This window comes from Anolis sagrei, chromosome Y (assembly GCF_037176765.1).
Source record: "Anolis sagrei isolate rAnoSag1 chromosome Y, rAnoSag1.mat, whole genome shotgun sequence".
NCBI lineage: Eukaryota > Metazoa > Chordata > Lepidosauria > Squamata > Dactyloidae > Anolis > Anolis sagrei.
In genome coordinates, this window is record NC_090035.1 from 16,248,709 (window position 1) to 16,261,087 (window position 12,379).

Here is a 12,379-nt window from a genome sequence, read left to right on the forward strand (position 1 = left end):
AACGGGAGCTCATCCTGTTTTCAAGTTGCTAGGTTGGCAGAAGCTGGGGCTAACAATGGGAGCTCACCCTGTTCATGGATTCCAACTGCCAGCCTTCTGATCAGCAAGTTTTGCAGCTTAGTGGTTTAACCTGTTGCACCATTGAGCCCCCAAGGGAATAAATGATATTTGACATTAATTCCAGTACATTTAACAGAGCTTGATGCTAGTAGTTAGCTACTTTCCTAAACAATGAAGCACATAATTACAAACATGGTTTCCTGATGAATACACCATATGGGAGTGTATAATCCAAGTTCAGCATACAAATTAACAAGATATTTGTATTAATATGCCTGTGAGCTGGCAAGTGAACAATCTTCTTCATAATTCATTGCTTGGGAAAGGCATCTTTTGGATTGCATTGCCAAGAATCCCCAAGCTGGCATGCCACTGGCCATTCATTTGGAAGATTCTGAGAAACGTGGTCCAAAAAGTAACATTTCCCAGATCCCTTTACTAAAAAATGAATGTTCATAAAATGAATACATAATGTTTAGTTATGACTGGGTGAGAGCTACATGAATTCTGTGATATTTATATTAATGAGTCGTAATCCTCTAACCAAGTGATGTACAGTATTATATTAATCCTCCTCCCTTTGCCAATTCTTCCCTTCTATTTTTATTACAGGTATTTTTGAAGAAAAGCAACAAGCAAATTGCAGAAATTGTTGAACTAGTGAGAGGAAAGCTGTCAGGCGGAGCCCGGTTGACCCTGGGAGCCCTCACAGTCATCGATGTCCATGGTAAATAGAAGGAAAGGCTGGGGAGGAATCAACACCAGCAGGAGAGGCATTGTATGATGAAATAAGGAGTTGACACTGTGTTGAGCTTATGGGATAAGGCATGGATTAAGATGTGAGGTGGAATGAGTATTCAAAGGTGGAGGCCCTACCTATCTGTAATGTTTCTGAAACTGCTTTGAGCTTCATCACCTGTTCAGCCTGTCTGTTGACATCATTGGAGAATCTGAATTTATTTATTTATCGTGTCAGAAGCAAATTGGAGGTAGAGTCATAACATATTTAAAAACCACACACAAAGTTAAAAATTGGCATTCTACTAGTTTTCCTTGATCTGAAGCTGGCCACTTGGAGTGGCTCTTGTGTGGCCATAAGAAGGTCCTCCATTGTGCATGTGGCAGGGCTCAGACTGCATTGTAGTAAGTGGTATGTGGTTTGCTCTTCTCCACACGTTCATGTTGTGGACTCTACTTTGTGGCCCCTTTCCTTAAGATTGGCTCTGCATCTCATGGTGCCAGAGTGCAGCCTGTTCAGCGCCTTCCAGGTTGCCCAGCCCTCTGTGTGCCCAGGGGGGAGTTTCTCGTCCGGTCTCAACCACTGATTGAGGTTCCGGGTTTTAGCCTGCCACTTTTGGACTCTCGCTTGCTGTGGTGTTATTCTGATTATCTCTGTACATCTTAGGAAGCTATTTCTTGATTTAAGACATTGGTAATTTGGCTCATATCTGAACAAAGGATGGGCCAGAGATGTCAATGCTTTGGTCCTTTCATTGCTGACTGCTACTTCCTGACTGATGTCAGGTGGTGTAAAACCAGCGAAACAGTATAATTTCTCCAGTGGTGTGGGCGTAGACATCCTGTGATAATGCGGCATGTCTCATTAAGAGCCACATCCACTGTTTTAATGTGGTGAGATGTATTTCACAAGGGCAGATGTCTTCACTGTTTCTGGTTCTGATCCTTTCTTATGATATTATTTCTCGCTCCCACTTTTCACTTGATATTTAAGCAGTGATTCTTGTATGCCAGAGCACGGTCCAGAGCACGGTCCATAGTTTTATTTATCGTGTCAGGAGCAACCAGACATTTGTATTACATTTTAAGAAAACAAACAAACAGACAAAACACAAAGTTTGCAAGCTTGGTAGTGGATTAAATGTCCTTTGACCAGTATCTGGCCACTTGGAGTGCCTCTGGTGTTGCCGCAAGAAGGTCCTCCATTGTGCATGTGGCAGGGCTCAGGTTGCATTGCAGCAGGTGGTCAGTGGTATTTGGGTGTGCTGCAATGCTCCAGTGGGATTCCTTCCCTGATAAACCTCAGACCTCGAGATGCTTGTCTGTTCTTAAGGTGAAAAGCACATGCTTGCATTTTAGATTGATTAGGATTCAGCTGGTTTTTCCTGTAATAGGCAGGAAGAGCACCTAGATCTTCGCAGAGCTTCTGTTCAACCATCTCAAAGCTTTCTGCTTGAGCGGTGATGGCATAATAATAATAATAATAATAATAATAATAATAACAATAATAATAATAATAACAATAATAATAATAATAATACTTTATTTATACCCCGCTACCATCTCCCCAGGGGAACTTGGGGCGGCTTACATGAGGCCATGCCCATCAATACAATATATACAATATAACACAAAAGACAACAGAAAATCAAAAAATAAAATAGCCTAAAATACAAAACTAATGTATATAAGTGTCACAACAATGTAAAATCAAAACATTACAACATTAAAAATGATCACCATGGGCAGGGCCAAATTCAAGGATCAAAATTTGAAAACACTAGGAGATAGCGCAATGTAAAATATCAGGGAGGGGCTTCGGGAATGAGGTAGGATTTAATTGCACAACAAGAAAATAATCATCAGCATAGATGAAACTCTCTGGGCAAAGTTTTCATAGACGGCTGATTCTCTCACACCAAAGTGACTTGGAGAATCTGAATACAGTTTATATATGAGAATTGGGCTTGGGTTCTCTTCATTTTCCTCTATCTGTCATTAATTTGGCTTGTTTTACTTGTTGCCTTGTAAAATATACCAATTAATTGACCCTGCATTTTGACTCACAACTTTGCACCCAATGTCCTTTGGTTGCTTTGGGATTCTTCTTTGACCTCATACATAGAATGTGTTTGATGAAGTATCTCTGATTCTACAGCACGTGACGTAGTTGCAAAACTGGCTGAAGACCAGATTTCAGATCTGAATGATTTCCAGTGGATTTCTCAACTGAGATATTACTGGGAAGATGGCGAAGTGATGGTCCGAATGATTACTACCGAAGCCAGATATGGCTATGAATACCTTGGCAATTCCCTGCGTTTGGTGATAACACCACTGACAGACCGATGCTACAGGTAAAATGCCTCCCACCCATTTCCCCACTTTCCACAGGATCATACATATGCAGGACTAAAGGTTGGAGAGAATGCAACCCAGATCCAGAGAAGAACATGTCACCCAAAAATCAGACTTGGAACTGTTATATCACCATGATGAAGGGCATGTTCACATGAAATATTAAAGTTGCAATTTATTTTTCTGAATCTTCTAGTTATTGCTGGATTATAATTCACCTCAGCCTTATCTTACATAACCAATAGTGATAGTCAGTGGGAATAAGTGGATTTATATTCATAACAGTTCAACACTTAGTCTTCATGATGCTCCTGCATTTATTTTTCTTCTCCATTCCTTCTGTCTTTTTATGGTGAGCCATGAGCTGTTTTCCTGCTCAGATGATGAGACTGTATCACAGAAAGACTTGACCTCTTATACTTTTCCTTCCCTTCTGTTTCTGTGATGCACTTTGCTCTTGTCAAGACAAAGTAAAGCTTTATGCACAGAGGGTGCACTAATCTGGCAGGTAGTTTGGAGTAGGAGAAAAGGGGAAGACACAGAAAGAATTTTTCCAGTGTATTGTCAAAAGCTTTCATGGCCGGAATCACTGCATTGCAGTAAGTTTTCCGGGCTGTCTGGCCATGTTCCAGAAGCATTCTCTCCTAATGTTTCACCCACATCTGTGGCATACATTCCCAGAGGTTGAGAGGTATGTTGGAAACTAGGCAAGTGGGGTTTATATACCTGTGGATTGTCCATGGTGGGAGAAAGAACTCTTGTCTGCTTAAGGTAATGAATGTCACAACTGGCCATCTTGAATTCCAGACAGGAAACAATCAGGGTCAGCTAATCACCTCCCAACAAAGGATTCCTCCAGGCAGGAAGCAGCCAGGCCTTGAAGCTGCAAGGCTATTCAGTGCTAATCAAGGTGGCCAATTGTAACATTCACACAAGCCTCCAACAGACAAGAGTTCTTTCTCTCACCCTGGACATTCCAAAGATATATAAACCCCATTTGTCTAATTTTCTTTTTTTTTATTAATATTTTGTTGGTGGGATGTGATGGGGGTATATAAACAAGGTATTTCAAAATTTGATTAGATGAAATAAAATAAAATATATAGTGTGTATACAATAGAAAGTTGAGAGACTATTGCCACCCAGTTTAAGAGAGAGGAAAAAAAGAAAGAAAGAAAAAAGAAGAGAAGGAGAGACAAATAAGAGGGACAGAGAGAGTGAATACATTAAGTTCCTTGCTTAATTTTCAACAGACCTCACAACATCTTAGGATGCCTGCCATAAATGAGGGTGAAGCATCAGGAGAGAATGCTTCTGGAACATGGCCATACAGCTTGGAACACTCACAGCAACCCAGATTTTGCCAATTTTAGAAAATCTAGACTCATGGGAAGTCAGTAGAACTTCTTCCAGGACCATGGACAAATCCCAGGGAACAGATTGCTTGTTTGGTTTAGAGCTGGCTCTCTTAACCTGGTGCCTCTGTTCACCAAGTTGAATAGATAAGGGGCTGTAACTCCAAAAGAGAGTGAACCAGTGCTTTTTGAGAATCCTGGTATTACAGTCACAGTGGAAATGGATGTTCTTTCTGGTTGAATGCCCAAATTTGTTCTCTGTGTCTCCCTCAGTTTGCTTACTTCACATAACTGTTCTAAGCATAAAGTGGGAGAGAAAGAGGATCTTGAGCTCATTGGAGGAGAAATAGATGTAAATGTTACTAATAAGAGAGCCAGCATGGTATGGTGGTTTGCACATTGGACTTTGACCTTGGAGACCAGAGTCTGAAACCTCTAGATCAGATATGGGCAAACTTGAGTTCTCCAGGTGTTTTGGACTTCAGCTCCCACCATTCCTAGCAGCCTCAGGCCCCTTCCTTTTCCCCCTCAGCCGCTTAAGCAACTGAGGGGGAAAAGGAAAGGGCCTGAGGCTGCTAGGAATGGTGGGAGTTGAAGTCCAAAACACTCAGAGAGCCCAAGTTTGCCCATGCCTGCCCTAGATGATATTTGACAAGACACATTATCTCAACTTCAGAGGAAGTCAAAGCCCAAGCCCCTCTAAACAAATCTTGCCAAGCAAACCTCTCTTTAGAACAACCATTAGTTGGAAATGATTTGGATATCATGCAACAACAAATAAATAATAAAGACCATGAAGAATTAAGATATTTTAATTTGTACCTCATGGTTTGAAAAATGCTATACCTATATGATGCTTATTTTCTAAACCCTTTCCATGTATTAGAACCCTAATGGGAGCTTTGAAATTAAACTTGGGCGGTGCTCCTGAAGGACCTGCAGGAACCGGCAAAACTGAAACTACCAAAGATCTTGCAAAAGCCCTGGCCAAGCAGGTACCCTAATAATAATAATGTCTTAATACATTTCTACTCTTTTCTAAATACCATAGGTTGACAATTGTGTTCATTGCAAGGATAAAAACCCTTACCCTTACTATGATAGTAATTTTTTTTGTCATGCCAGGAGTGACTTGAGAAACTGCAAGTTGCTTCTGGTGTGAGAGAATTGGCCGTCTGCAGGGGACACCCGGATGTTTTGATGTTTTACCACCCTTGTGGGAGGCTTCTCTTATGTCCCCGCATGGAGAGCTGGAGCAGATAGAGGGAGCTCATCTGCATTCTCCCCAGATTCAAACCTCTGACCTGTCGGTCTTCAGTCCTGGCAGCACAAGGGTTTGAACCCACTGCGCCACCGGGGGCTAATAGTAATAGGGATAGTAATAGGGATAGTAATGTGTGGTGTGTGGAAAGTCAGAGTTCTGGTGAAAATTACACTCCTCCCTATTCTCTGTAAACTAGAGAAGCCCATATCAATTAGATCCCTTTAGGCAGTGGCGCAGCAGGCTAAACCGCTAAGCTGCAGAACCTGCCGACTGGAAGGTTGGCAGTTCAAATCCAGGGAGTGGGATGAGCTATCACAGTTAGCCCCAGTTTCTGCCAACCTAACAATTCAAAAACAGGCAAATGTGAGTAGATCAATAGATCAGTAGGTACAGCTTCAGCTGGAACGTAATGGCGCTCCATGCAGTCTTGCTGGTTACATTACCTAGGAGGTGTCTATGGACAACGCTGGCTCTTTGGCTTAGAAATGGAGATGAGCTCCAACCCCCAGAGTCAGACTCGACTAGACTTAATGTCAAGGGGAAACCTTTACCTTTAGGCAGTGTCTGGAGAAAAATATTTATTAAATAAATTGCTAAAGAGAGCAAAATTCTTCAGCCAGTTATGGATGTCATCGGGAGTTGTTTCAAATGCCATTGAAGATAGTGGGTCAGTTCAACAGTAACACTAAACCATGATTTAGCATTATAAGAAAAAGCCTTCCTGACCATCAGATGTGGAGTCTTACTTCCTTTCATGGAAACTCTGTTATAAGAAATAACTTTGTGACAAATCTGAACAAAATGTTGTGCTGTTTTGTCTTAGTGTGTTGTCTTCAATTGCTCTGATGGTCTTGATTACAAAGCCATGGGGAAATTCTTTAAAGGATTGGCACAGGCTGGAGCGTGGGCCTGCTTTGATGAATTCAACAGAATTGAGGTAACCGCCTTTAATAAAAAATCCTCAGATATAATATGCAAGATGTGAGGCTTTCACATGTATTCTAATAATATATGCATTATGTATTAACTATAACAATACAAGCCCATTTATATCTGTGTTGTAGTACAGCCTGAACCTGAGGCTGATGGGTTCACTGATGGTTTAGAGAGAATTGTGGGATTTCCTGGGCACAAAGTGATGAAAATTCAAATCAGAGAAATGATGGTTCTCTCTGGAAAAAACCTGACTCAGAAAGTACAAGGTTCCAAGGTCAGTCAGAGGGGCCAGAAACTGCAACGTTAAATAAGGAGTCGGGTGAAGAGCTAAGTGATACGGAAGGCTCCCAGGGAAAAACACCTGGAACTTTAGAGGTCAACAAAAGTCTTCGTTTACAGATTAGAGCAGAAAATAGGCAGCTCTGGTCAAAACGCTTATGTGGGAAAGTTGAGAAGAGAATTTGTGGGAAAAGAAATGACTTCATGGGTACTTATTAATTAGCAAGTTGTTTACTTAAGAGTTAGTTCACTCAACGTAGCATTCAAGTGAGAAGCTAGGCCTGAGTTGTCTGATTCTTGTTTCAAGCCAAGCCTTGGTTTTGGATTCAAATATCTGGAAGCTTTCTATGTTCTTGTATCTGTATTCTTGCACAAGTTTTACTAAGTATACCTTGGCTTGTGGACCTATGCTGTACTTGTGACTTTTTTACTATTCCTGGAGTATATTACCTTGGGATTTGCATGAGACATTTGGATTACTGCCTGGTTATCACCTTTTGTTAACCCTTTCTTGGATTATACATCTTCTTTACTTATTCCTGATTTTTCATATATTTTTATGTGTTTTTACAATAACCTGTTTACTTATACTTTGGACTCTTGTGTGGTTCTGTGGTCATAGGGGTTTCCAGGCCTGGAGTAAATCCCATTGATGTTAGTGAGACTGTCGCCTAATCTATTTCATGGGTCAATTTTTAAAATGGAGTGCAAGTTTCAACTTAAAACATGAAGCTTATGATTGAAAACATGTTCATTTTTTAATCCTCAATAAGAATGATATTTTGAATAGTTGAAATACTGGATTGCTGTAGATTTTTTGGGCTTTACGGCCATGTTCCTGAAACATTTTCTCCTGATGTTTTGCCTGCATCTATGGCAGGCATCCTCAGAGGAGACCTCACAACTTCTGAAGGTGCCTGCCATAGATGCAGGCAAACTGTCAGGAGAGAATGCTTCCATACAGCCCAAAAAACTTACAGCAACGCAGTGATTCTGGCCATGAAAGCCTTCGACAATAGGTTGAAATACCATTAAAGTTCATGGGTAATTAAACATATTGAGGTATCTATTCTATGCTTTAGATTTTTTAAAAATTCCGAGGGCCAAATCTTGTCAATTGTCCTGGGAATCCACTGCCAATCAGCATTGATGATTCCAAGTTAGGTGAACTAATTGACTGATTTGAAACAAAGCTGTTTTCAATATTCCTGCAATGTGTGGCTCTAGTCCTTTATCATTAATGTATCACACATTTCCAAACAACTGTGATTTATTCATGAACACTGTTCTTCAGGGTGGATATATTTATCTGCACAGTATTCCAGCCACATATTAGAGTTTTATGTAGATTTTAGAGGGTTTTTTTTTTTAAAAAACTTTATGTTATTGATTTTATTAGGTGGAGGTGCTGTCTGTAGTGGCACAGCAAATTCTCAGTATCCAGCAGGCCATTATTAGAAAGCTCAAAACCTTTCTGTTTGAAGGCACAGAGATTTCCCTTAACCCAACATGTGCTGTATTTATCACTATGAATCCTGGATATGCTGGACGGGCAGAACTTCCTGATAACCTGAAGGTAAATTGTGTCCTCTTCTGGTGGAACTACAAAACCTTGAATTGTTGGGCAGAGCCTTGACATAAAAATGAGGAGGTGTGAAAAGAAATTAGTTTCTGGATTTAGGCAGTCCCTGGGTTATAAACAAGCCATGGTTAAGAATGGGGCTGAGACAACAGGACGGGAGAGAAATCTATCCATAGGAAGGGAAATTCAATCCTGGGGAAAAGGGGTCTCCATTGAAGCTTTATCACCAATCTTTGTTTCCACAACAAGCCAAATGTTTTAAAATCCAATTATCACAGGGACAGAAAGTGAGGGGAAATCTTCTGAAGAGGGGCACAGAGAGCAAAGGAAACGTCAGAGGGGTGCTAACCCTTCCCTATGCTTTCCAAAGTGCTCGCGTGTGGATATGTGTGTGTGTGTGTGTGTATATATATATATATATATATATATATATATATATATAGTGAGAGAGAGAGAGAGAGCGCCCCTTGGTAGTGCAGTGGGTTAAACCACTGAGCTGCTGAACTTGTGGACTGAAAGGTTGGTGGTTCGGATCCGGGGAGTGGGGTGAGCTCCCACTGTTAGCCCCAGCTTCTGCCAACCAAGCAGTTTGAAAACATGCAAATGTGAGTATAGAATCATAGAATCATAGAGTTGGAAGAGACCTCATAGGCTATCAAGTTCAACCCCCCCCCCAAATTACCTATTGAGTAGATCAATAGGTACTGCTTCCGTGGGAAGGTAACAGTGCTACATGCCGTCATGCTGGCCATATGACCTTGGAGATGTCTATGGACAATTCCAGCTCTTCGGCTTAGAAATTGAGATGAGCACTCCACTCCACAGAGTCGGATATGACTAGACTTAATGTCAAGGGGAAACCTTTACCTTTACCATATCTATCTATCTATCTATCTATCTTGTCAGGAGATACACTTAAAAATGTACGTGTTCTGACTTACATACAAAGCCACTCAAGAACAAGCCTACAGAACCTATCATGTTCATAACTTGGAGGCTCCCTGTTTAGATAGTGCTATCAATGGAAAGGCATCTGATGTTAAATGTGGGTTTCCAGACAGTAGATGAAATGCAGGTTTCAGGATCTCAGGTAGCTGCCAGGGATCACAGATGTTGCTCTAAGTCGGGGTGGGAATCCACATGTTTTTTGAATTGCAGCTCCTAGTATTCCCTACCATTATTTGGCTAGAGCTCCTGGGATCTACAGTCCAACAACACCTGGAAGACTCAATGATTCCCATCCCTGCTTTGAATGCAAAGCTCTTCTATGTTTTCTTTCACTTTTGGGGTACAGGTTAACCCTAAAAAACTGTTAGATGGTAAAAAAAGTAATGAATGTATGCTTCCATATGGACTTTTAAAAGAAGATTCAAACCAAAAAAGAAGGAATTGTTTTGTTTGTCTGCATATTAGAAAAGGATTATATGTCCTTTTCTAAACATGTGATTTGGATCGTAGGCATTCACTCATGTGTCCCCAGAGTTGGAGATGGCAGTCATCACACTTCTTGCATTCATATGTATCTTCTTACATCTCCAGTGCCCTGACAGTTATTTGCCTGGGCTTTATTGCAAGCCATTTTTTCTGGTCTACCTGTCTGACTAAGACACTTATGATCAGTTCTGGCAAGTTGAATTCTTTTTCCTCAACCAGTTCAGTATGAAATCATAGTCTTACAAGTAATATTACTCCATCAAAAGAAACCATCCCTTGAGAACAAAGTATCTACTTCCATCTCTTCCTAAACAATAGTCTATTATGAACAACAGACAAGATCAAGTACAGTGACTCATAGATACTTTCAAGAATTGTAATACATAGATACAGAAATATTAATATTCTGTAACAGACCTTCTGCCTTGGAAATCTGCTAGAGTTCTTTATCTTGAGTGCAAGTTGTTAATGATTCCTTCCACCTTCTTTTGTAATTTTTTAGGCTTTGTTCCGTACAGTAGCAATGATGGTTCCAGACTATGCTTTGATTGGCGAAATATCACTCTATTCAATGGGATTCCTTGACTCCAGAAGGTATGTTAGTCAGGTATTGGTTGACATGTTAAAACATTCTCAACAGGATGTGTTGTTTATTTATTTATTTAAAACGTTTATACCCCATCCTTCTTGACCCCCGCAGAGGGACTCAGAACGGCTTCCAAACAGGCAACAATTCAATGCCAAACATAATATAAACACATAATAAATACATCCAAAAAAATTAAAATAAGTATAAATATCCATTAAAAACCCATGTTGTGCCTTTATCTCTTAGAAAAGTTACTTTATGGGGCTAAAGCCCCCACCAGGCACTACCCGCAACTTTAGGCACAACTTAGCAGCTTCATCTGGTAAATGAAAAAGGATGCCTTCAACCCTTTATACAAAAAAGGGTGAGATCCTCCTCTAGCAAAGATCTAAATTAAAGAGGACTGGATTAGATCCTGTTTTAGACTTATTGCCCAGATGAGTTCTTTTTGGAAAATGGAAATCTCCAGAACCTTTTGGAGATTTATGATCTTTGGAAAGGCATGACCTTGTTAGAAATCATAATCTTTTTAAAAATGATGACATAACCTCTTGGTAAAAAGTATGACCTTTAGGGTTTTCATGCAAGGCAATTAGGTTTCTCAGTTGTTAAACTGATGTACCTAGTTATGTCTTTGAACTGTTATGGACAAAGATATGCCAATGCACAGAAAAAAAATTCAGCAGAGTTTCAGAAGTATTCTTTTCATTATTATTATTTATTATTATTTACTGTAATTATACCCCACTCTTTTCACCCCAGAGGGGTACTCAGAGCGGCTGACAAACTATGGCAATAATTCAATGTCAGATTCATACAATAACATAAGAGTAAAACACATTATCATAAAACTGTAAAAAACATATACGTATCAATTAAATAGTCTTTCAAACCATTAAAACTTATCAAACATATCAAGAGTATAGCACCAACTGAGCTTTGTAAACATTAAACCAATTGTTTCCATGAGAATTAATAGCTCTATGAATTTCCATGGAGTTGGAAAGCAAATGCTGTGTGTTTGAGGTATGAAAACTAGCAGCTTATTACAGGTTGTTCACAGAGTGTTGGGTTATAGTCCCCATTTTGTGATTTCTCCCCAAATGCACTTGTTTTCCACTCTGCAAAGGAACTAGTGGAGTCTGTCTCTGGCCATACTGGAGCAATACAAATCCTTCTGTACTAATCCAAGTGCTCCCCCCGCCCCAGAACCTTCCTCCTTCTCTCCTAGATACAAGAGTCAAGGGAAAGTTTGAAAGAGGAGCACCTGGACCAGTACAAAGCAATCCCATTTCTCCAATATGGCCAAAGTTAATATGAAGCATGATTTTGGAATATTGGCTTTTTTGGAATACTGGCCATTCCTGGTTTGACATCACAGTCATCCTATGATTCCAGGGGACTTTTCAGTACATTTTCTCATTCATCCCAAATTGTTCTAGGAACAATTTTAGTTGCCCAGAAACATCTACTCTCCCTGAAAATATATTTGCCTTTAAATCATGCTCTCAAGAGACAAAAATAAGCAGACTTCTTTAAAAGTAACACAGTTGGTTTACTCACAAACTTCATGTATTCAGCATACAGGTACATTGCTTATCAGTCCAGTATATAAATAGGATTTGAAGTATTTTCTCCATGTAGGTAAGATAGGGCATAATCCAAAGCATCTGTTTTGAGAGTCTATTAGAGTCTTTTTCCAGTCTGAAAGTCCAATGGAGTCTGTACAGTCTGAGAGCCTGAAAGCATACATCTGTTCCTACTGAAGTTTCTGAACATACAGT

The 12,379-nt window shown here is 40.1% G+C and overlaps 1 protein-coding gene across 1 annotated transcript in view; it reads left to right on the forward strand.

Annotated features, from left to right (window-relative positions):
* The window catches only part of LOC137095428 (dynein axonemal heavy chain 3-like), a 104,220-nt gene that overhangs the window by 39,630 nt on the left and 52,211 nt on the right, over positions 1–12,379 (forward strand). Inside the window, exons 23-28 of the mRNA XM_067462092.1 lie at positions 673–787; positions 2,957–3,155; positions 5,398–5,506; positions 6,599–6,712; positions 8,390–8,566; positions 10,509–10,600. Of these exons, the coding sequence (XP_067318193.1) occupies positions 673–787; positions 2,957–3,155; positions 5,398–5,506; positions 6,599–6,712; positions 8,390–8,566; positions 10,509–10,600 (806 nt within the window). The remainder of the gene's footprint in view (positions 1–672; positions 788–2,956; positions 3,156–5,397; positions 5,507–6,598; positions 6,713–8,389; positions 8,567–10,508; positions 10,601–12,379) is intronic.